Source organism: Procambarus clarkii, chromosome 71, assembly GCF_040958095.1.
Source record: "Procambarus clarkii isolate CNS0578487 chromosome 71, FALCON_Pclarkii_2.0, whole genome shotgun sequence".
Classification (NCBI taxonomy): Eukaryota; Metazoa; Arthropoda; class Malacostraca; order Decapoda; family Cambaridae; genus Procambarus; species Procambarus clarkii.
The window spans coordinates 11,211,907-11,237,630 of NC_091220.1; the positions used below are offsets into that span (position 1 = coordinate 11,211,907).

General features: G+C 41.4%; 2 protein-coding genes and 2 long non-coding RNA genes across 9 annotated transcripts in view; 2 read left to right on the forward strand and 2 right to left on the reverse strand.

Annotated features, from left to right (window-relative positions):
• LOC123745525 (uncharacterized) overlaps window positions 1–14,256 on the forward strand; it is a 66,817-nt gene extending 52,561 nt beyond the window's left edge. For 2 of the 3 annotated variants that reach the window (XR_011224269.1, XR_011224270.1), the window contains 6 exons: window positions 20–68; window positions 1,268–1,394; window positions 3,250–3,366; window positions 5,008–5,487; window positions 11,471–12,974; window positions 14,158–14,256. Coding sequence is in view for 1 of the 3 variants with exons in the window: in XM_045726120.2 (XP_045582076.2) it covers window positions 20–68; window positions 1,268–1,394; window positions 3,250–3,366; window positions 5,008–5,487; window positions 11,471–11,518 (821 nt within the window). In the remaining 2 variants the exon portion in view is untranslated. Of the gene's footprint in view, window positions 1–19; window positions 69–1,267; window positions 1,395–3,249; window positions 3,367–5,007; window positions 5,488–11,470 lie in introns of all 3 variants that reach the window. The other variant, XM_045726120.2, reaches the window with a different exon arrangement.
• On the reverse strand, window positions 14,082–17,964 carry LOC138356229 (uncharacterized). 2 transcript variants are annotated; one of them, XR_011224272.1, is made up of 6 exons: window positions 17,684–17,964; window positions 16,401–16,621; window positions 15,663–15,716; window positions 15,167–15,229; window positions 14,774–14,845; window positions 14,082–14,225 (listed from the first exon to the last, which is right to left on the reverse strand). It is a non-coding gene; the product is annotated as an uncharacterized lncRNA (long non-coding RNA). The 2 variants fall into 2 exon arrangements; XR_011224271.1 differs by lacking the exon at window positions 15,167–15,229 and having other exon boundaries at window positions 17,684–17,960.
• An 18-nt stretch (window positions 17,965–17,982) lies between these two features.
• Window positions 17,983–21,417, forward strand: LOC138356230 (uncharacterized). The gene is made up of 2 exons (XR_011224273.1): window positions 17,983–19,923; window positions 20,427–21,417. It is a non-coding gene; the product is annotated as an uncharacterized lncRNA (long non-coding RNA).
• Window positions 21,418–24,146: 2,729 nt separating this feature from the next.
• The window catches only part of LOC123745527 (uncharacterized), a 38,006-nt gene continuing 36,428 nt past the window's right edge, over window positions 24,147–25,724 (reverse strand). For all 3 annotated transcript variants that reach the window (XM_069311989.1, XM_069311988.1, XM_069311990.1), the window contains exon 14: window positions 24,147–24,781. The gene's annotated coding sequence lies outside the window, so the exon portion shown is untranslated. The remainder of the gene's footprint in view (window positions 24,782–25,724) is intronic.

Sequence of the window (25,724 nt, forward strand, 5' to 3'; positions counted from 1 at the left end):
AGTATTTACATTATTTCAGGAGGACGTGGCAGGCACGAGTTCTCGCGCAGCCCTAGTGATGACAGACGGTTAGTAGGGCTCCCTTTAGTGTGCAGTTTAGGGCTGTTATGAAAGAGATCTTAGGTAATGTGTTGGATAGTCTTGGGACGAGTTTTTGCTAGATTTTGTTATGGTACAAGGAGGGTTCCAGTTGAGTCTAGGCAGGCAAAGGGGAGAGTGAGAACCTTAAATGATAACAGAAGATCATCTTTATCAGTATTTTTACACACGTGCCCTAATGCGAGGGGATTACACAATACATAGCCTTAATTACAGTTGCTATTCTAATTTAATTTTGAAACTATCAATGTGTGTGCATTTATTTACTTACTTATTTTGCACAAACTGTTATGTAATAATGTTAATGTTTATTGTAAAATATATACCTTAGTTATTATACATTTTATGCATGCATAGTACAATATTACAGTACTTTGTATAATGCAAATAATCACTTGCGGTTATTTGTGTTTTGTAAATAGAGAGGTCCGGAAATAATAGTGTTGGTAGTACAGTATTGACAGTTTTGCTTGTACTGTATCTGTAGATTTTCTGCACTGATACTGTACTTTCAATTCTTACTTTGAGAGAATCACAGTCTAGGTCAGACTGACAGTTACACAGTTACCTTTTGATGCTTATGATGCCTACAATTGTTCACAATACACTATTCCTTTCAAAATAAATAAATAAATAAATAAATAAATATATGTGTGTGTGTGTGTGTGTGTGTGTGTGTGTGTGTGTGTGTGTGTGTGTGTGTGTATATATATATATATATATATATATATATATATATATATATATATATATATATATATATATATATATATATATATATATATATATATATATATATATATATATATATATATATATATATATATATATATATATATATATATATATATATATATATATATATATATATATATATATATATATATATATATATATATATATATATATATATATATATATATATATATATATATATATATATATATATATATATATATATATATATATATATATATATATATATATATATATATATATATATATATATATATATATATATATATATATATATATATATATATATATATATATATATATATATATATATATATATATATATATATATATATATAATTTTTTTTTTTTTAATGATAGCAAATAATATTTCTCACATGGCTAACAATAACAAATAAATCAATTGTTAAAGAGGTGAAGTGAGCCGTCACAGCCGCCGCAGTCCTCTTCCTCCTGCTCTGCCAGTGTTGCCAGAAGCCTTACCAGTCCCCAGAGAGAACCTCGCTGGAGGAACCACTGGCACTCTCCTCAAGAGACTGGTAAGTTGAATAAACTTGCCTAGGGCATGCTATCTTTAGATAAGTTCAGTTATACTTTTTACGTTTACACATCACCACCATCCTTCCTCACGTGACGTAGAATGAATCGCACTTTAACCACACTAACCAGTTAGCCTCCCTGCTCTTGCATGCCTTCACACCCCATATTAGCATATTCTTCCATATTGCTTCCTCATCATTTACTGTTCTTGTTCAGTTTGTATTATCAGAACTCATACTCATTACCCAGCATACTTATTAAACCTCATTTTGCATTCCTTTCTCACAGTATATTTTCAGAATGCACATAGTGTTCTCCTTCAAATGGAGAAACTTATTAAAATGTCATAGTGCTTGAATGTGAATGTTAAGTGAAGACCCAATATATGTGCAAGTGTTGACCAGACCACACACTAGAAAGTGAAGGGACGCCGACGTTTTGGTCTGCCCTGAACCATTCTCAAGTTGATTGTGAGAATGATTAAGGACAGACTGAAATGTCGTTGTCCCTTGACTTTCTAGTGCGCGGTTTGGTCAACATATTTTAGCCACGTTATTATGACTCCTCGTCTGCATATGTGTAAGTGTATTAAAAAACAAAGTTTTTGGATGTAACCTACATCCTTTCTCAAGGTGCTGTATACAGTGTTCTCCACTGAATACAGTACTATTTTGTTCAGTACCTTGAGAAAGATTGTAGGTTACATCCAAAAATTAGATTTTTAATACACCTACATATATACTGGATCTTTCCTTCACCTTAATCCTTCAAGTGTTACCAGTTTGTGTTGGGAGTGTGGTTGGCATGCTGGTGTTGGGTCAGGCCATTTTCCTGCAGTTTGAGTCTTCTTGTTAGGGAGTAGTCAAGATGGGTCAGCCCCAAGGTTAGATAAATATACAGTATTTTGTATATGATGGCAATAAAGCCATTAAGGCATAAATAATTTATCATAAACAATAGGCATTGTTTACATGATAAATAGGAGAGGGGATGGATGGACTAAAGGAAGGAGTGTGTGGGGAAGGATATCTGTAGGCTAGTTAAGCAGTCTTATTCCTGCCCCACCTATCTTCCTGTCTGCCTGCCTGCCAAATCCCTCGTCCACAATCTATCCTCCCCATCCAATCTCCCAGTCCAGCCCACTGTCCAGTTCCTCAGCTCAGTCTGCCCAATCTTTAATCCCTCCTGCTCCTTCCTTCTCTCCCTCATACCCACCTGCCCAATATTTACCCTCTTGCCCAATAAATCCCTAATAATCGGTCTTTCTTAACTGATAGGTCCCTCCCAATATCTTTAAAAACTAATTGACCAATATCTCTCCCACCCACCTGATCTTAGTATTGAATTGTACATGCTGTACACTTATATAACAATTAGCTACCACTGGGTTAACAAGATCAACTTGTGCTACAAAAAAAGGTTAGTAAAACTTTGTAAATTTATACATTACAAACAATAACCCACCAAAATCATTATATATTTGTCTAAATACGCATAAACATGTATTGTATCACTTGGTATAAGGAAAAAAATTGGTGGTAAATACCTGCTTAATAGGGTTCTGGTAGTAGTTCTACTCCTCAAGCCCGGCCCGAGGCCTTGACTCGCCTCGGGCCGATAAGCAAAACTAGGCATAAAGACGAATTTCGGGAAATCTGGATAGAGTCCAGATCAGTATTATCCAGATTTTTTAGGTTTTCCTGTACTGTCTTATCAGGGGATAGGTTGCAGTAAACCTGTCAACTATTACCCAACAGCTGCCAAAAAGCAGGTAACATAAATGTGTTAACATGTGTCGGCAGCATCACGCCGATGAAGAGTTAAGTAATCCGGTGCTCCTCCTTTCCTCGCCAGGCTGACTGCTCCGTGAAGACTGATGCTGATGCTAAACTTGCCATGGACGTCATCTCTCTCCTATTTAAATCTCTGAAAGCATTCCATAATATCAATGGATATCAAAATGCCGTTCTTGTGAGTTGAAGATTATGCTTTTACTACTTTTGATAATGTTTTAATTTAGTGTAATTTGCCATAAGAGATCTATCATTTAAAAGCACAAAATATACTCTGAGCTGTGTAATAGTTCAATGATGCACTGACACCTAGCTCTAAAAGGTTCAGGGCATCTCTAGGCCCCATCCACTCACCGATGCCTAAAATGTTTAAACATACTTGAGTCTTCAAGATTATTTTGGGGGTTATAATTAAAAATTTTACATCAAAATGTTCACATATTAATTGTATAGGATAAACATTCAAACCAAAAGTTATATTAACAATAGCGTGTGTGTGTGACAGCATTGAATGTTCATAAACAAATGTTTATGAACATTTCAACAATCCTCATTTATTTTCCAACAAAAAATATAAAATCTGGAAATATGCACACATGATTGGTCTTTATCATTGTTACAGAAAACAAATACGTTTCATATATTATCAGGTAATTTATAAAACATTGTCAAAACATGCACAAGCAGAGCAATGGTGGTCTTGAGTGATGAGGTGCTTGGTGATCTCTGTATAGCCCTCATCCCCTACTGATAACCTCTGCCCACACTTTTAAGAACAATTGTATTTGCAAATTCGACAACAACGCATTTTAGCTTTTATCGTAACACATGAAGAAATCCAAACCACTTGGGGCCCACCCCCATTCACCTTATCTACACACTGTGCTCTCTTAAGCCACCATTTTAAATAATGTTTAAATGTGAGAGACATTATCTAGTCTTGTAATATGGTGCTCGAGCTGTACACAAGAGAACAGGCTGAGGGGAAAGAGATGGTGATCACTAAGTACTTATTATAGGTGTGAGGTGGAATGATGAATGCTGCAGCTGGAGAATTGTGTGTGTGTGTATTGCTAGGTGAGTCTGGTCAGAGACCAGGCTGTGTCCAAGTGTGCAAGACACTGTCAAGGGTCAGGTACAAGTGTGCAAGACACTGTCAAGGTGGGTCAGGTACAAGTGTGCAAGACACTGTCAAGGGTCAGGTACAAATGTGCAAGACTGTCAAGGTGGGTCAGGTACAAGTGTGCAAGACTGTCAAGGTGGGTCAGGTACAAGTGTGCAAGACACTGTCAAGGTGGGTCAGGTACAAGTGTGCAAGACACTGTCAAGGGTCAGGTACAAGTGTGGAAGACTCCTAACTACCATACAGCCCACTAACTATACCAATTGCCACCAGGTGGCATTGCCAAAAACACACCTAAAGTAGCCCAGCTTAACATCTACATTCCATCCTGACGGCCAGAGCCCTTAGCCTGGCTAGCAGATAGAAACCAGTACAGACCTCTTATTATTCCTGGGGCATATGTTTCCAAGATGCTCGTGAATGATAAAGCTGCCGATGCTAATACGACATTGGTAGCCATTTGTATGCATGACGGCTTGTGGAGACAATATGTTGTCAAGAATACTGTCGTGTGCCTTTCACCTTTGCCGAGAATCAAACCACTCGTATTTGGATTGTAATTTATTATTGGTCATATTGAGGCACTAATAACCCCATGCCAAGGGTTGATAGGCTTGTGGTACTCTGCCAATAAATATAAATATGAATGTCTTGTTTTTAGACACTTCAAGAAATTTTATTTTGTCATCTCAATAGCTGGTGTCTGAAGCAGAGGTAAAGTTCAACATACTGAGGGAGTTGCACACTCCAATACCACAGGCAGTAAACACTAACTCCCGTACTGGAGGGAGAGACCTTGCAGGAGGAATTGGTGGAAGAGAACCATCAATAGGAAGTGGTCGCAGAGAACCATCAATGGGAAGTGATCGGAGAGAACCATCAATGGGAAGTGATCGGAGAGAACCATCAATGGGAAGTGATCGGAGAGAACCATCAATGGGAAGTGGTCGCAGAGAACCATCAGTGGGAAGTGATCGCAGAGAACCATCAACAGGAAGTGGTCGAAGAGAACCGTCAATAGGAAATGATCGAAGAGAACCATCAATAGGAAATGGTCAGAGAGAAACCTCGGTAGGAAGTGGGCGGAGAGAACCACCAGTAGGAAGTGGTCGGAGGGAACCACCAATAGGAAAGTATTCTAATCCTGAGCCAAAGAACTACTTGAACTACCCACTGGTGAGTACCTCCATTGTTTTATTATATATTTTCAGCATTTCCTGTTTTTGTTTCTTCACATTCATATAATTGCTTTATTTTGTTAAGTAGCTTGATGTCATTTCTTGGGGGGAGCCCCGTCGGTTTCCTGGAGCTATCCAAGCTGATGTGGATATACAGTATTAGCTTTCTGACCCCAGTCAATGTGCATGGAGTATTTGCTTATCAGGGACCACGAGCCAGAACCTGGCCCCCTCAGAGAGGGGGCCAGGTTCTGTATTGTAACTGTAACTGCATTGTAATTGTTGCTGTATTTGGCAACATGTCCTGGGCTGGTATTCGGACGCAGGGATTTTAGAGGTCGATTAGGGTCCTGTTATTTGGCTAATGTTTCTGCTGGGCGTTCGTGTGTTGCTTTTGGTCGCAGGTTGCAGGCAGTTGTTGCAGCGTTGAGAAGTGTATGGCGGCTTCCTCCCGGGTAGGTCCCTCTTTTCTTTATCTTTGGTTATGTAGCTTTAGGGAGCTGAAGGGGCTTCCCACAGAAATCCAGCGTTGAATGTAATGAAACACCATTTTCTGGATGAGCCCCGGAGGCTCCCTGGCACTGTTCCCTTCCTCTGGTCAGCTGTTTTTCGTGTTGTTTGATGCTTTGCTTCCAAACTGGAGTGCTGTGTATGGGGAGGTCCAAAGCTTCCCCCTTCCCCTCTCGGAGAGTGGGAGGGCTGCACGGTAGTGGAGTGTTACATTTACTTGTTTCCTTATGATGGGGTTTTGGCATTGATCTATGGTCGAACTCCATAGACCAATGCCCCGGTCTAATATCACACATTAGCCCAATAGCTCCAGGAAGCATCCAGGGCTCATCCAGAAAATGGCATTTCATTACATTCAATGCTGGGTTTTTCAGCTTCTTGTATATGACCAAAAACTCTGAATGTTTGCAAACTCTGAATGTTGCAAAGTTTTATTTTGGGTCTCTGCTAACATCGGCATAAATTGCTAAACTATAATTAATCAGAAGGCTTGGTCACATGCTACTGGAGCATACTGGTGCTGGAGATCCAGTATGCGACTGATGGAGGTATTCGCATGGCTGTTTCTGGAGCAAAGCATTCCAATCAGTTGCTTTTAGCTCTGAGTGGAGGGACCAGGGCTGACCTCAGCAATTGTGGGGCCCAGTTTTGGAGTAATTTTTGGTTTGTCCTCCTTTATTTTCAAGATTTCAAGTTAGGTATCAGGAATTTGATACCTGATTTGAAATATATATGGTATACTTTATACTGTTTTTCTGGGGGGAGCCCCTACGGCTCCCCGGAGCTATCCATGGCTGATATGGATACCCTAAATATTTTGCATCGGTCGATGTGGGTGGAGTTCTAGGCCTACCAGGGACCATGAGCCAGAACCTGGCCCCCCTCAGAGAGGCACGGGAAGCAATGGCCCATAGAAATGCACATGTGATTTGGAGCATTCTATATCTGCCATCGACCGGGACAGGCTCCCAGAAAGGTAAGCGCCACAAAACAAACCCCTGTTCTGGTTAACAACAAAAATCGACAAACGAGCGGACAGAACTCCCCCAGGAAAACGAACTAACAAGCATGACGTCACACGAGCCGCGCCGCATGTCTGCGCAGCTCCCCCCTCCCCGGGAGGGGGAAGGGGGAGCCCCAGACCCCCGCGCCGGCGATCCCCGCCCCAGTTCCTCGGCTGATGGGATCATGCACGGTTGTGTGGCTCCAGCTCCGGTCTTGTCTCAGTGCTGTGACTTGTTTGCAGTGCTGCTCTTATGGTGGTCGTGTGAGCTGGGAGTAGTATTCTCAGGTACTCGGGCTGCATGTGCTTAGGGTCACCTTCCCTGAGTGCCCTGTAAGTACCGCCCTTGGGGCTTGGGGTTGCCTTCCACAAGTCACCTTGGGTCTACCTCTGTTGGCTTTTCGCTGCTTGGCGTTTGGCCGCCCCGAGGGTTTGGGGGTTTTACTCCCTTGTTTACCTTACCTTGAGGTTACCTTGAGGTGCTTCCGGGGCTTAGCGTCCCTGCAGCCCGGTCGTCAACCAGGCCTCCTGGTTGCTGGACTGATCAACCAGGCTGTTAGACGCGGCTGCTCGCAGCCTGAAGTATGAGTCACAGCCTGGTTGATCAGGTATCAGGTACCACTTACCTTGGGGTAAGTGGTAGTTATATCACTGGTGGGGCAACCCGTTCTCGCAAATTCGTAAAGTCAATATTGACTTATTAACTACGTGCATAGGTGATATACTAAACATAATAGATACCCTTAAAAAGATTCATAGAAAACACCGACCTTACCTAACCTTGTTAGTATCTTAAGATAAGCATCTTATTGCTTCGTAATTACAATTATTACTTAACCTATACCTATTATAGGTTAGGTAATAATTGTAATTACGAAGCAATAAGATGCTTATCTTAACATACTAAGTAGGTTAGGTAAGGTCGGTGTTTTCTATGAAGCTTTTTAAGGGTATCTATTATGTTAAGTATGTCACCTATGCACATATTTAATAAGTCAATATTGACTTATTAAATTTCCGAGAACGGGTTGACTAATTTATATGTTGTGTTGCTACGTTCCACTTCACTGTTCAACATACTATGTATGTACTGTATTAGACTGTGGCATTAGTCAATTAAGAGTTCTTACCTACCGGGGACCACGAGCCAGAACCTGGCTTCCTCAGAGAGGTAAGAGGAGCAGTGGCCTATGGAAACCCCCATGTCTGCCATCGACCAGGGTGTAGCATCCAGAATGGTAGGCATAACACAACAAACCCCATGGTGAAAAAAATTTAATTGCTACTGAAGACCGAACAGAGAAACAGAACTCCCAAATTTTAAAACAAGCAAACGTCACACCCGCAGTCGCACCGCTCATCCGCATAGCCCTCCCTCTCCCCGGGAGGTGACGGGAGAGCCCCGGGAGGGGGCGGAAGATACCCGGACCCCCTGTGCCGGCTACTCACACCTTCAGTCACCTGCCACAGTCAGACATCAGTCAGGCTGATGTCTGACTGTGGCGGTCGTCGACTCTGGCCCTTGATTCAGTGGAGTTTTGTGCCTTGTGATGTATTTCTGCGGTACGGTGTGCAGACCAGGAGTAATTTATCAGTTCTTGGGGCTGCATGTGTTTAGGGCCACCTTCCCTAAGCGCCCTGTAAGTACTGCCCTTGTGTTCTGGGGTTATCTTCCACAGGGCATTCAGAAAACGCTTCAGTAGGGTCATTTCCTGCTCAGCAATTGCCCGCCCTTGGGGCCAGCTGGGGTTTTTATAGCCACTGTTCCCACTGTTTAGCCTTGGGTAGGAGGTGGTGTCATTGCTGGTAGGGGCACAAGTTACTGTTTAACTTGTCTCCCATTATACACAGTGGCCAGTTATGTTCCTTCTAGGGATGTGCTTTGACAGGGTTTTATTTTTATTTTTGTTTGTTTTGCCTGGTAGGGGTTTGCCCCCTTGGTTCTGATCCACCTTCTGTTCTGTTGTACTGATGTTCCTCTGCTAGGCCCCCGTGATTGCACACGTCGCAAGGGTTCAGTTTTGGCAGTTCTCCTGGTAGTTTGGGCCTAACAGGTGAGCAGTACCTTGTCTGGGCTTCCCTTAGTAGTCAGCCTAAGGACCCTGAAAATCTCCATTGGGGCTCATTGGGCCAACGGATACATTCTCTGGGTTCCAGGAAGGTTGCTGTGTCCCCTTGTCTCAGGGTGACACTCGCCTGTTTTGCCTCCGTCATGCTGCCTACTTGATACCTGCTTGATGGGGTTCTGGGAGTTTTTCTACTCCCCACAGATTTGTGAGAGCTTGGTCCACCAGGCTATTGCTTGGAGCGGCCCATAGGCCCATATACCCACCACTGCCCAGTTGATCCGGCACTTTTTAGAAAACAATCTAGTTTTCTCTTAAAGATATCCATGGTTGTTCCGGCAATATTTCTTACAGTCGCTGGGAGGATGTTGAACAACGGCAGACCTCTGATGTTTATACAGTGTTCTCCGATTGTGCCTTTGTCACCCCTGCTCTTCACTGGTTCTATTCTACATTTTCTTCCATATCGTTCACTGTTGGCTCGATGACACTTTTGTCCCAGAGTCAAATTTGTTCTCTCTTCTGGTGGTTCCTTTGGTTCAGGATTGTTTTTCTAAGGTTCTTTCCCTGTTTGCATTGGCTTCTAGGGGGTCAGGTGTGGGAGCTTCATGCTCTCTTGTAGTGCAGGGGTTTCTACTCTTTCGGTCCTGGTAGTAAGTACAGTAGGTTTGTTCTGTTGCAGCCGTCTCCTTTTCTGGTGAAGAATGAGACTGCTGCTTTCCGGAGGGATCCTTGGGTTGTTGATGCTTGGTTGATCAGGCTGGGGGTGCATCATGTGTCGTGTCCGGTTGCGGCTTTCGCCGTTACCTGTGCTCCACGGCCTTGGTGGCCGGGGATGCACTTTGGGTTTACTCAGTCTTTTTGTTCCCTGTTCCAGCGCTCGGGTCTCGCCCAGGTTGTCCACAGGGATATTTGGTCCAGCCAGCCTGTGGTCTATCCTCATGCCCATGACTTTCATAAGTTTGCTGCTTTGGCTGCTGTCGTTGGTAGCATATCTTGGGCTGACATTCGAGCATGAGGGTTTTGGAAGTTGAACAGGGTCCTGACCGCCCATTACCTGGTCACTGTTCCTGGCCTAGTTGGGCATGTGTTGCCTTTGGTCGCAGGCTGCAACCAGTTGTTTCGATTTCGATTTGAGAAGCGAGCGGAGGTTGCTTTCCGGGTAAGTCCCTCTTGTTCCTTTTCTTTGGTTATGTAGCTCCAGGGAGCCATAGGGGCTCCCCACAGAAAACCGGCATTAAATGTAATGAAACACCATTTTCTGGATGAGCCCCAGAGGCTGCGCGGATGAACGGCGCGATGGCGGAGTGTGACGTTTGCTTGTTTCAAAATTTGAAGAGTTCTGTTTCTCTGTTCGGTCTTCGTTAGCAATTCAAATTATTTTACCATGTGAGGTTTGTCTTGTTACGCTTACCTTTCTGGGAGCCAAACCGCAGTCGATGGCAGACATGGAATGCTTCCAAATACACGGGTGTTTCCATAGACCATTGCTCCTCGTACCTCTCTGAGGGGGCCAAGTTCTGGATCATGGTTACCGGTGGATAAGAACTCCAATTGACTAATGCCACGGTTTAATACATACATATCAGCCCGGTAAGCTGCAGAGAGCCTCTAGGGATCACTCAGATAATGGCGTTTCATTACATTGAAGGCTGGTTTTTTCATGACATTCTATGGATTATATTACCTGCTGTTAGACCTCAGATAAATAAGACTTGATCAATTTAAATTTGGAAAAGCTTCTTTTCCCTAATTTCGCTGTGACTGTAATTGTCAACTGTGTGTGTAAAGCAGTAATACTGTTTGGAAAACCAGTAGCTTTCCCATTCAGAGCCCTTCTGAAGTATGAACGAGGAAGAATTGTCTTCAGTGTGTTTATTTCCATGCCCGGAATATGACCATCTAAATCTGATAACTTTCAAACTTTATAAGTTTGTTTTCCTGGATGACCTTATAATTTAAATAGACGTACGATGACCACAACATATGACAATAACCGTACTGTAAGGGCTAAGATAACCATGTCCCTAGTCCAACTTTAGATACCCTCATCCCCCAATATCATGCACCTTTAATGAGGCATTGTATCTAAGACTTTATAATATAGGCCAAGTGTATTCATTATTGTAATGCTCATAAGGTTAAAAAAAAAGAAGACATTTTGCCTACAAAAAGATTTTAGCAAGTGTAAGAGATGCGCACACGGCCTTCTGTTAGTATAAATAGTAAACGGGATCCTTGGCAAAACTTCCTAAGGGTGCCTTTTAAGCTATTTAGTTCAGTTAGCTTGTAGTATAACTTATCAATGTAGGAGTGCTGCTGTATATTTTATCACCAATTTTGAACTTGTCATAGTATTAAAACAACAAATATTTAATTTAGATTTTTCTTTCTCTTTGCAGAGTACCAAATTTGAATACAGTGCACCACCTTTTCGGTACAACCCTTAAGTTTAAGGTTTAAGTACAGCAGTAGTAGTCTATTAGAGACTTGTATACTGTGTTAGCAACTCCTTTTTTAGTGTATCTTGATTTTTTGTAATATAAATAGTTTGTCTCGAAAATATTGGCCAAAAATAACCATAGTTTAATAATAATGCTGGCATTCTATTTCTGTACACACAGGTTTTTATGACCCCTGACTAGTACCTTACTGTTTCAAAATAGACTGCATATTGCTGTGATCACTCATTACCAGTGTGATGATTCATGTCTTGATTAAGTATTGCAATGAACCAGATTCCTGACGCCCTCTTAAACTTGGTCATCATTTTCGCTCCAAGAGAGGATGGAGTCGCTGACGACCGGCTTTATGGTTGTGTCATCTACGTGGCGTACAAAATATATAACTTGTTTTCTTTGAAATAAATGTGATTTTTAAGTTGTAAATTTGTTGACTTAATTAAAGGGTAAGAGCCTAGATTATAATATCACCAATGTTGAACCTTCCCCTAAAACAAGCACTTGATGGTGTTTGATGTAACAGTGTAACTGTTAACAAAATGTACTGTAGTACATAATAAGTTTGCTGCATTAAATAATGCATCATATTTGTAGCAAAATCTTCAATATTTTTGTACAAAATAAAAATGCAAAAAAACAAATTAAAAATACATTTCCCAAATAGAAGTGACAAAACTAGTAACTTATTCTTTATCTTTGATTATGATGATTATCATAACTTTGATTATGTACAGTGCCTAATCATTATATTTTCCATTATGTTCATTACTACAGTGGATAACAGATTAGAACATTTCTATATAAATCTGAATGTCTTTGAAGGTAATTTTTGTATGTTCTTAGTCCAAATTTTGAATCCTCAAAAGATTCTGTAGACTCTGCAGCAAAGAAAGACACAAATACTTAGAGGGTGAGGTAGACTACATTCTCCTCACCAAAGGTGTGCATGTAGTGACATTATCGTGCTCTCCAAAGCACACTAACAAAACATTATAATTATTTAGTAGAGAACTCTGTGGGGGCCTGTAAATTCTGATCACATTTCATAGCTACTGAGCACTTCATAGTCGAGTGGTGCTTAAACAGGGAAGAGCCCAAGAAACCAGTAATACTGATAAAAGATAACTTATAATTGTGGGTCTCAAAGATGCAGCCACCGAGTCTGTATTGCGTATTGAGGGCTCCATATAATACGGATTTTCAACATTGGGACAACCAAGCCATAATGGTGCAGACAAGGCAGGAGACTTCGGTTTCACTTTCATATGGAAGTCATCAAATTCCCAGAAAACTTTTCCTTGGAAAAAGTATGTTGTACCATTAAATTTGAAGACAGCGTCAATGCCATATGGAACACCTCTCCACATGTCCATGGCTTGGGGATAGTCCAACTCAACATGCTGTATAGTTTCATCAAATCTCCAGTCATTCTGTCTGCAAATAAGTAAGTTCAGCCCTTTATATCCCCAGACAAATGCCACATCTATCTTCTTCAGGTCCTCTGGTAACCCAAGATTTTTTAATCCTACCTTTATCAACTGGTGATTTCCTTGACATACGTAGAACTTACCTCCAATAAAGAACACAATATTTGCATCATGAGTTAGTTTGTATACTGCATCAATGTGCGCGATGTTCTTGGGAAGCATCGTCAAATTTCTGCCGGATAATTTGGCCTCAGATTCCCTGCTCCATCTAGCTGCCAGAAGTACTTGCCCTTAAATATATATTTCTCTTCTTATCACAGATATAGCATCATAACTAGTGTCACATGTGTCTGGCTTCTCTCTAGTTTTAGGATGCTGGATTGGTTTCTTTGTAACTGGAGGCTTGGTAACAACAGGGGCTCGAGTTGTTGGCAGAGACGTTGCTATTAAAACAATGGCCTTTGGTAATGTTGCAATTACCATTTCTAAAAAAAATGAGCAGGTTCATTAGGCAGGGTTTGTTTGTTTGCTAAAAACGAAGTTTTACAAAAAAAAAATCCATTCCTTCAGGACCTTGCAGATGTTAGGTCAAACTAATTGACAGTAATCCATTTTGCCCTTTCAAACAATGGTGGTTTTAATCTAGGTAAAATATTTCAGAATATCTGAAGTTTGGCAGACAAATTTAATCAAAGCTCTTAAAGCATTTAAGTTACCAAAGACTTTGTGAAAACAATGTTGTATAGATGCTTCAGTGTCACTTTTATAATGTTTTGTAAATTTAACAATGATCTTTAGTTAATTTAATCATAATTTGTACAAAGCTTAGGTGTTGCATAGCTTTAAATTTACTTTCAAATATGAAAACTAAAATATTGACTAAAGTTTCTTCCACTTTAATATTTCAGACTAATTTGCAATATTTGTTAGTTTATGTAAATTGAATAGGTAGTCCACTTTTACATCTTTTCAATGCATTTTGCATGCACCTGTAACAAGTTACAAATAGGTGTAAAATTTACCAAGTATTTATTTTCAAATTAAAAAAAATCAGACGTTTAAACATTGCATCATTAGTAGTAAACAATTTCCAGCATAATTTCAGGATAAGGTATATAAAGTAGTTTCATTAAAAATGTTTTATTTAATAAGTTTTACATATAGTATTTATAATACATCTAATATTTATTACCGTTTCAGGTTGTGGGACAGATGCTCCTAGATGAACAGAAGATCCAAAAGGCCAAGACAACTCCAGAGACAATCACCTGTAAAAGAAAAATAAACATTAAACAGGGACACTACTTTTATTATCACCAATGCCTAATAATAAGCCCCAAAAATCCTAACATCCTATCTTTGAAGATAGGCCTATCCCTTCCTCTGGTTTCAGTGCAGAGCTTGTTCCCTGAATGGGTGCAGTACATCCACTTTAGTGCCATCAACACATTGTACATATGCTTTACTGAAAGCACTGTACAATGCATGCCAGGCACTAAAGTTTTAGATGCATCCACCCATTCAGCAAACAAGCCCTGTGAGAATTAACAATGTAACCATTGTTAAGGGTCCCTAAACCTATGCAAATCTAGTCCATCTATTAGATGGGTAGTAGAGCAAAGCTCTGAAAAAGCCAAGCCAGGGAAATCTGCAAGACTGCCTGGTCCCCTTTTATGAAATGGGGTAGGATCAGTACATACTGCATCAATCCCTGTGGGTTGTAACAGTAGGACATGGTTACACACCTATAAATGGACTAGATAAGAGAATTAAGATTAGGTCATTGATATAGCTAAATCATCAAATTCAAACTCACCCACTTTTGTAGATTTCCTTTTGCAGAGTAAAGGAGCCTCCAAGCCAGTCCATGCATCATAATCACTTTCACCTGAAAAATATTTCAACAAATTAATTTCAGATTTAAAGCCAATCTTGCTTTACTTTTCAAATTAGCATTCAGTACTTAAAAAATTTCTTTAAGAAATTTACCTTTCCTACATATTCTAGTAGCAGTAGTCAAGATCTAATTTAGCAATATAAATATATATGGCATCATTTTGCAAAGTTCCAGTAAATGTCATTTGAGAAACTATCCACAACTGCACTTCATTGGCAATTTACACTTATTTATTGCTATATTGTTTAAGTTATTACTATTTTTTTTTACTTTTATGCAAATCTATTCAGATTAACCTTTACTACAACTCACCTGATTCTGTTTAAGCAATTAACTTAAACTGACAGAGGACTTCTGGACTTTCCAAACCACATTCTGGAAAAATATATAAATTTAAAACCAAGCTAAAGTAAACATTGAATATTTTTTTACTTTCAAGGGAAAAATAATCACTTAGAACAAAACTTTTCCTGCCATTAACTTTATTTGACTCATGATTACCCTTAACAGTGTTATGCATTTATAGATTAAAGCTTATTTAACAAACATTTAATGTTAACTAAACAAGATTTATATTTCATTAAAATTATTAATAAAACAACCTCAACTATGCTGTTTAAGATCTAATGCCCCACATTACAATTTTCACAATTTCAACATACCATTCTATTCAATACATTCCTGAAAGGACTAAACTTGCAGATATGGTACCCACTAGCCTAAGCCTAGACTTCCATACCCTAATATTTAATAGGTTTTTAGCAATTAACTTCTACCCTCTAATTCCAATGTACACAACACTACTTACTGTAGATCTGCAAGTATTTTCCTGCAGCTCTTTGTTGCCAGGACCTTCCACAACCTGTCATGTGAACAGTAAATATTACTAAAAAGTTATTTGCATAGCAATGTTATTTTGTTCATACCTGTACCACCAGTTTAACAGTTGCCATTTTAAATGGCACTAACTCTCTTGTTGTCCTATCTTTATTACAAACAAAGCTATAGTCATTTCAAGTCAACATCCTATACAAATTTTATTTTCCAACAACTTTAGTCATGAACATTTTTCTGGAACATTGCAAACTTTAATTTAACCATGTATAACATTTGAATAAAAACAATACAAAATATATATACAAATTCTTATTCTTTTGCAACCACTGCTTACTACTAGGGGGACAAATTTATTCTGTTGAATTATGTACCAAGCTTTTTAGTCTGAAAATTCATAATTAACCCAACTATACTACCAAGACAATGTGATTTTACTAAATTTAGTAATATTTTTACACTAGCAACTATACAAGCCCATATTCTCTCCAGTTATCACCACACTTCTGCAGGTGTAAGGTTCTATCTCCCCCATCTGCAGCACTCATGACCACACTTGGTCTTTATTATAAATTTCTTTATGAACCTGATACAGTACTGTTAATGGATTAAATGTGGGAACAATTTAGCTACAGTTCTGCCAAAGGAATGATTAACACTTCTGATTTCAGTGTCAAAAGGGGGGGGGGTGTCCATTTACTGTACCACTTACATTTTAGTGTGGGCTTCATCCACTATTCTGATGTTAGCTGGAACATTTGTGCCAGCTGCTGGTTTGAAAGGGAGGCATACCATGTGCCAATTCAGGAAGCTTTCCACGTTCCTCACTGCATGTCAGCTCAGGACCTCACTACCATGTTGGGAGGCAGTTGAAGAGTAACCAATCAACATCCCAGGCTGGAGAGCAGTGCCAGCTCGGGGACAATTTACCACCTGCAAAAAATTTAATACTCTTAACAATCTACACCATCTATCTCATCTTTACCTAGCCCCCAAACCTTACATTTGTCAGCATTAAACTGCATCTGGTAGTCTTAACCATTTCAAAACTATATAGGGCATCGGTATTTTTTATTTGCCAATTCTGCAACTATTGCAGTCTAAACCATAATCTTGCGAATAACCGAGGTCCAAGGAGAGCTTTTAGGCACTACTTACAACACTTCTCCCAACTTAACCCCATTTATACTAATTTCCTTTGGTATAGCCATGACCTAATCAACTTCAGTCAGCATTCCCAATGATCCGAGCCCCTATCAATTTTGCGCCACTATCAAAATCTCTGCCGAAGTCAAGGTACACAAAATCACAAACCTTATCACTATTTCCTCAACTATGCAACCTAATCCATGAACATTTAGTAATAAAACTATGCGATTCATGTATCTAGTCATGTTTCTCAAAAAGAGTAAAGAAATGGCACTTGCAATGTTAGATTCTAGTAACTTTCCTCACAATAGACTAAGCTAATTGGTCACTAACTTAAGCGTTAAAGTTAACTCAAACTTTTCCTTTAAAACTTGCTCTATTAGTAACTTTCCACGACCGGCCTTTACCCGACATAATTAAATAGGGTAAAAACGGTATATTAAATGCGGTAAATTCAATATGATAAACTTGCATTCTTTAAGCATGGGCTGCATAGTAAGTGAACTAAACTAAATGTTAAGCACCCTGACAAACCACTTCGTTCTATTCAATTTCTTTAATTAATCACTTTGTCCGGCTAGAATTTTTAGAATAGATTAAAGGACCACCCTCCCTGGTAACGGCTGAACTAGTTAACCAAATACAAATATTAAGGTAAAATACTTTCATAAAACCCGTCTACTTCCCCCACCAGTAGACTTGTTCAGCTAAAGGCATAATGTAATCTTCCACTTTAGTAAATAAACACTTAAAAAAACACTACCCCATCTGTGTAGTTACCGGTTACCTGACATTCTACGCTTAAAATAACCCATCTATTCCCCATAATTGTTCGATATAACTTACCTCTCACCCGCTGGTCGAGTACACAGCAGTATATATCCTCCTCCATCACTCACCGCGTGGATACTATTTCACTCTGGCCGCAAATTGCCTCAAATCACCTACGTTGTCCATAAACATATATAGAAGAGCAACTGACCGTAACAGCCGTATAGCGATCATCACATAACGTGGGAACATTAGTAGTACTGCTGTCAAAACATAGATGGCGCCACGACAAACGGTAATTCCTATGGACTCGCCTAGTTATGCGTAGGGAATTGAGCTTCAGCTGTTTGGTCCCGCCCCTCAGCTGTATTCACCTAATTTGTGCTTGCAGGGGTTGAGCTTTGGTTCTTTGGTCCCGACTCTCAACCGTCAATCAACAGGTGTACAGGTTCCTGAGCCTATTGGGCTCTATCACATCTACATTTGAAATTGTGTATGGCGTCAGCCTCCACCACATCACTGCTTAATACATTCCATTTGTTAACTACTCTGACACTGAAAAATTTCTTTCTAATATCTCTGTGGCTCATTTGGGTACTAAGTTCCCCTTGTTCGTGTTCCACCCGTGTTAAAGAGCTGTCTTTGTAACTATCAAAATGCATATATCTTTGCTTTCACTTCAGTTATATTTATGACAAGGGATTTAAAATTTGCCTATATTTCTGCTTCTCTGATGACACTAAAAACTTTCGTTTATTACAGTATCTACATAAAATTAACATTTATCTTCATTAGGTTGTAGTTCTCATCAATAGGGAGAGCGTCGGCAAAAAAAAATTGTTTAAATATGGTCACTGCTTGATCGCAAGCGGGGATTTTTCTGGCGGGGGAGAAAGAAACATTCGCGCAGCGCGTTGCGCGGGCAGTTTGGGGCCTGTATAAATACGGGCGCACACTGGGGCTCTGCCTCACTCCGCCTGCCCTCGCCGCTGCCCTCGCAAAACATTCTTCACAAAACATTCTTCACATTCGCAAAACATATAAACCGTGTTTAATATAAACTTTATATAATTACTTACTTTATATTTGAACTTTACACATTTACATGTTCTGCAGAATTTAATCTTCAATAAACTTTAACGCCCCATACTGCCAGTATCTTTCTCCCCCTGGTCAGAAAATGGTCACTGCTTGATCGCAAGCGGGGATTTTTCTGGCGGGGAAGAAAGAAACAATTGCGCAGCGCGTTGCGCGGGCAGTTTGGGGCCTGTATAAATACGGGCGCACACTGGGGCTCTGCCTCACTCCGCCTGCCCTCGCCGCTGCCTTCTGCCATTCTTCATCGTATCGACAGTACATTAAGTTACATTTGGACGCTACCGAGAAGTTTAGCTGGCCTCGCGCACGGTGTCATGCAAAAAACTGGCCATTCGGCCTTCCTTTCGGCAAGCTCAAGCCAGTCAGTTAGCATGACGTCGGCCAGCTTGTGGTTGGCCAGCGCAGCCAGCATGCTGTTGGCCATAGGTCGCTAACGTTCTTTGGCCATCCGGCCTTCTGGGCTATTTTACTCTTCTTGTTCCTTCGCCTTTGTTGTTTCCTAATACGTAGTAGTATTCTATTTAATTTTACCTCGTCTATCATTAGGTTAGGGGCCCCTTACCTCCAACCGCTATTCCTTCCACTGCGCTCTGCCCGCTTGGCGCTCAATGCCGGTTTCTTCTGTTCCCTTTATTCGCAGCCACGACAAGCCGGAACCCCCCCCCCCCCCTTCACACCCTACTGCGGCGAGGAAGAGAACGCGAGCCGGATATTCCTCTGATCACCATCAACGCACGCAGCGGTGCCGGGATGCAGCCGCCCAGGGCCTACGTTAATACTATTATCTTCTCTTTATTTGCTGGGCTATATGGCAGTATTACTATTACTCCGTACCGTTACTGTCATTCCAGTATTATTTTATTAAAATATAAATTGTTATTATGGTTTGGCGTTGCTTTCTTAATTTCTTCCATTCTGCGGCACTTGCCGTCATCTGTTAATTACGATATTACATTGTATTCTTCATTGTACGATTATTTACGACATTGTATTCTTATTATTATCCTTATTACAGTTACTGAATGGCAGCTCCCTGCCGTCAATTTCTCTTTGCTCCTGTTCTAAAGATGTTGCCGAAGTTCACGGCGTACTAGCTGCGGCTCGCAGACGCTCATTGACAACACAAGACTACACTCAGCGGCCACTCAAGGCAGACTCCTTGGCTTCTATCCAGCCCAATCACCCGTCTGGAGGCAGAGATGGGATAGAGACCAAGGGTAATGTTCCCCGCTCACATTCTACATCCGATTAGGACACAAGCATGTTATAGATTTGGCTTTAAGAATTGGTTCTTATTCCATTTTATTGTTTATGTATATGTTGCTTAGTTGTTATACCCTTTCTTGGTATATGTATTGTTTATATTCAAGATTTATAGTGTTTCGTTTCCTCTCCCTGTTATAGCTGCTTTGTGCCTCCTTGCTGTTCTACCGGTTTTCTCCCACCTTTGCTCTTAGCAAAGGTACTTCCCCCTTCCGTTTGCTGGAAGATTCTTAGTTTTGTTAGCCCCCCTTCATTGCTACAGTATATTTATTCGGATGCTCTTTATTCATCCAGGATGGTTAATTAAGGTTTCTCTTAATTCCTGCTGCCGGGCTCCCTCCCCCGTTTTTCGTCTCCGTATTGATTCAGCTAGGGTTTCCCTCTCGTCTGTGCTCTTGCCTGTCACGATAACACTGCACGCCGCTTCTGCCCACCCTTACTGCCTTATATCTTTCAGCCCGGGGGAGGTGAGCTACGCGACAAAAAATCGACGCACGCTCCGACTGGACCAGGTATCGCTTACATGGTCAGGAATCAACACTCTTCGGATCCTACAAGCACAGATCCTACAAGCGCTCCTGTCACCAGGCGAGATTTCTCCAGGATCCTACGCGCTGCCCTCTCGGCGCTAGGCTTGACTTCAGATGACTACGCCCCGCACCCAGCTGTCTCGGGACGGGCTCGCCACATCAGAAATAATTGCAAACGGCAGGCGGAAGAGTAGTGCCCACATCCTACGTCAGACGGGACGTTGTTGCTCTGCTACATTGAGTGCCTCACGCGGCCAGCTGGCACTCGCCCTTCGGGGGGGGGTCCGGCCGCTGGCCTGCGGTGGGGGTGCAGCGCCGGTCCCCATGCAAGTGTCCCGCTGTCCGCAGCTAATACTTTGCCCAGTCTAGGTGCTAGTAAGCCCTACTTGTAGTCACACCCCCTTCTTATCCATTAGGTCTTTTACGGCCTCTTGGCCGGGTACATTACGTGTTATGTGGTCTCTCACTTATTAGTTATTCTTTGTGTCCTGCCTGTTATATCCTAGTGTTATATAATTACTACACATTTGCACTCGGCCTTAATTCTAGTACCAGTTAACCTTTAGGTTTCTGCAGAATTAGTTTCCATGTCACTATAGGCTAAGGTCTCATACTTACTACGGGTGTACCTTTTAAGTTAAATCTAGTCCTCGGACTTGGAATTGTTACTGTTAATTCTTACTTTATATATTTACTTTATATATTTTAATATAAACGTTATATAGTCCTTAAATTATATATTTTGAAACTTTATATATTTACATGTTCAATATTAAGTTTAATAATATCAACTTTGTTATAAGCCTATAATATAAACCGTGTTTAATATAAACTTTATATAATTACTTACTTTATATTTGAACTTTATACATTTACATGTTCTGCAGAATTTAATCTTCAATAAACTTTAACGCCCCATACTGCCAGTATCTTTCTCCCCCTGGTCAGAAAATAAATATCTTTCCTCTCTCAATAATATGCCTGAAACGCTATGCGTACTAGTGGCTTCAGGTATTGTATGTACTAGCTCTATCTATAAATCCAATATTATGTTTGTAAATCGACTATTTATGTACTTTCCTGAATAAAATGAACTTTACTAATATCTAATCTCTGTGACTAAAACGTAAGAACGACTTTATCTATGCCTTTTTGATAACATATACAATTATAAGCTTTATTAGTGAATCTCTATTAATTAAACAATATATCAGAGAGTGTGTAAGGTTCGGTGTTCCATGTGCGAAGAGACATGGGAGATTTTACATCAGTACAGTAAATGTTTTAAGTAGCGAACGCATACTAACGAATAACGATTAGTATAGACCAACACTATTGTTCTATGAAGTCGATTTAACTTCCAGACATGTATTTTTCAATAAGTCTTAAATATTTTCTGGCTAGTTATGTTAGATATTATTAGAAATACGTATTCTACTTGTTAATATAATAAACTAAATTTGCGATCATTTAAGGAGAGAAGTGCGACGACTGGATCACTGTGTACAGAAGGTTGATATGCCAACAAACACTTTCCAGACAACCATGACCACCACACAGCCACCATGACCACCACACAGCCACCATGACCACCACACAGCCACCATGACCACCACACAGCCACCATGACCACCACACAGCCACCATGACCACCACACAGCCACCATGACCACCACACAGCCACCATGACCACCACACAGCCACCATGACCACCACACAACCACCATGACCACCACACAGCCACCATGACCACCACACAGCCACCATGACCACCACACAGCCACCATGACCACCACACAGCCACTATGACCACCACACAGCCACCATGACCACATATAATAACTCGGGATATAACTCCTGCCTCCAGTTCTCGAGCTCCTGGATGCCTCTGACATCATTTTCAGGCAAGCTTCACCTTCACGAGTCATCTTCCACAAGTTCCTTGGGTTCTGCCTCTGCTAGGCAGTTTACTGCTTGGTTTTCGGCCACCCTTTGTGTGCTCGGGTGTTGTCTCCCTTGTTTGCCTTAGGGTAAGGGGCAGTTTTGCACTGGTGCTGCACAGCTTGTCTTCACCAATCATGGCGGTCAGCTCTGTTCCCCCTGGGTACGCTGTCCTCTTGCGGAGTTTTCTTATTCTTTTTGTTTATCTGCCTGGTGTGGTGGGAGGGGGGGTCTGCCTTCGTTCTTGCCCCCTGTGTACTTAGTATTCTTCCTTCTTCTGGTGGTTCCCCCTGCTAGGTCCCCGTGAGCATACATGCCCCGGGGATTCAGTTCTTAGAAGGTTGTTTGGTAGCTTTGGGCGCCGGTTAGCAGTACCCTGCCTGGGATTACCTGAGCACGAGTCCTATTATAGTAAACGCTCAGGACCCTGGGAAACCCCTGGGGGCGTGCAGGTTTGATGGATGTGACCCTGGAGTCTTCCCTCGCTTCCAGCGAGTTTGAGGGTTGCTCTCACCCATTGTCTCAGGGTGACTCTCTCTGTCTTTGCCTCCGTCTGCTGCCTGTGGGGTCGGTAACACCTTCAGCCCAGAGTCCTGCAAGTTTTGTTGCTTGTTGTGGCTCGGTTACCCAGTCCTATGCTGACTTTGCGGGTGCAGGCAGCACGGGCATTGCACGTTGAGCTTCGATGGTGGCAACGCTCTCAGTTGTTTCCTCCCCGGGAGCCCCGGGGCTGCCCCGTTTTGGTTGGTGTTGGGGCTTGGGGGTGTTGGTTGCTTCGGTTCCTTCCACGCCCCCTTGTCTTTCCCCTGTTGTGATCTACTCTGGTCCTCTCCTTCCTACCTGCATCCGGATCCTTACCGTCTGTGGGTTTGGGGCGGGGCGGATTCATTGGTTTTGAGACTCGGGGGATCTCTGGGAATTCCCCTTCCAGGGTAGTGACGGGGGCATTCGAGCCTGTTCCTCCAGCCGTGTTGTAAGAGTGTGCCAGTGGGCTCCCTTCCTTAGTATTTTCGTGGCTGCCCTAGTTTTTTCTTGTGAGCTGGGGCTTTGGGGGGACGGCTCAGCCCCGGGGCTGGAAAGGGGCTGTCTTGGGGGGCCTAGGGCCCCATTAGACCCCACGGGTGTTTTTCTACACCTCTATGTGGGGCTTGCAGTTACGCGGAGTGGGGTTTTTTTCCTCCCCCCCTTGCCGTACGAGTTTTTGGGCGTCTGCCCCTGCCCGGGCTCGGTTCCTTGTCCCTTGAGTCGGTTGGTTCCGTCCTGTAGGTGGGTGCTCTTCTCCGTTATTTCCCCCCTTTTTCTTGGGACGGGATGTCTCCTTCATCTTCCCCTCTTCTTGGGGTTCTTCATGACTTTTGGTCTCGAGTGCGATTGTGCCTTTATGTACTTTCGTGATTTGTGCTTGCTTCTGTGTTCTCGAGAGTTCGGGAAGGTACCCATTACTTCTCGTATTATTGGAACGTCTGTCGTCCTTTGGTGTGGCTTCCCTCCTGTCCTTTCTAGGGCTTGTTGGTCCTTTTCTGTGCTTATTCTTGGTTTTTCAACATCCGCATTTTTAACGGTGCTACATAGCCTCCCAGCCTTGGTGCCGCCTTTTGATAATTACACATTATTCTCAGCTTTAAAGTATATTAATACAAGTGGTGATAGGTCCAGGTCTTCAATAATAAGTTGTGAATGTTAACTAGTGTGAATAAAGTACAATAAAGTTATAATACATTTATTTCCACAACATATTGCAGTCTTATACTTCCACACAACTGGATAGGTGATGTGCTTCATATTCATTCATCTAAACTTAAATATTATTGTTTAACATAAACCTCTGATCGATAGGTGAATAAACTTGTACTTGAGCAGTTAGTAACTAGACACTGCCATTATCACTATTATACCACTTACTATATTCATCAGCATCAATTCCAAGTCTTTAAAATTATTTTACGAAAGTCTTTACTTTAATCACTACATATTTGACCTGGAGGGATGTCAATATCCAAAATTTATCAAGTGCTAACAATTGCAAAATGTCTCAGAATGACTGCAAAATCTCCACATGTAGATAGATCAGGATACTGCTTATTTTAGTCTGCAGAGAATTATACTTTGGCAAAAAGAGGGTCTTTTCTACAAAGATCTGAATATATGATAAAGTACTGGTATTCCCCCCCCCCCTTGTTTCTGTGACCACGTAGAAATAAACATTGGTATCAACTAAGATTGTTTACATCTTGGCAGTGGCCTGATGAGTCCTTCAGTGGAGAGGCTGAAGGACTGATGCATACAAGCCTCATCCACTTACTAAGTTGGTGCACATGTCTTCCACAATCTCTCCATTATCCTAGAAATAAAGTTAAGTATTTAAATATAAACAGCTAAAAAGAGTGAAAAAAAAACTAAATAATATCCAGCATTGCATTTAGTGAAATGCCTTTTTCAGATTGGGTGTTGGTGGCCCTAGGACTCTTTTATAGCCTACCTGAGATCAGAACCAGAACCTAACCCAGAGGCATAAGGAGCAGGAATTCTTTACAATCACTCACCAAAGGAAATGTCCATAAAGTATCAATACATTTAACACTGGTTTTCTGAATGGGCTGAATGGTGACTCCCTGTAGCTAACTAGCCACAGATGGAAAAAGGAAACCGAGATTTACCGAGGAGGAAGTGACAATTAAGACTCGCAAATAAAGAAGAAAACCCAGAACAGGAAACCTAACCAAGAGGACAAAGAACACTAACCAAGTGACAAACCACCTAGACCCCTAGCAGACCTTCATAACCCCTCGACCCCAAATATCAATCCAAGACATAGAAACACTCAAATGAGCAAATTGTTTAACGTCATGGACCCGAGGGTAGACTGCAGGCTGGTTAGAATTAATGACTGCAGACAACCAGACATAAATGAGCCTTGGAGCAGGAAACTGAGGAACCAGAATCAATAAACAATGCATTCCCCACCCCTCTCTGAGGCACACACATAGTAAAGAACAGCTGTAACCTGGGCACAGTAAATGATGCATCCCAAGCCAAACAAACCATGAATTAACGTTCTGTTCCTTCAGCCCTGGTGGGTGATTTCTGCATGTGTAGCCTTTTCTGAAAGTGAGATAGTTGGCTTCAAGAGGGGTTCATAGTTACTTATTTGTGGTTTATTCAGCCGGGGTGTATCATTTGCTGTACAGGTTACAACTGTTTCCCAAACAATGACCCCACCCCCTTCCTGTCTCTGTATGGGGTACATTGTTTGCAGATTCTGTTTACTTAGTTCCCTGTTCCAA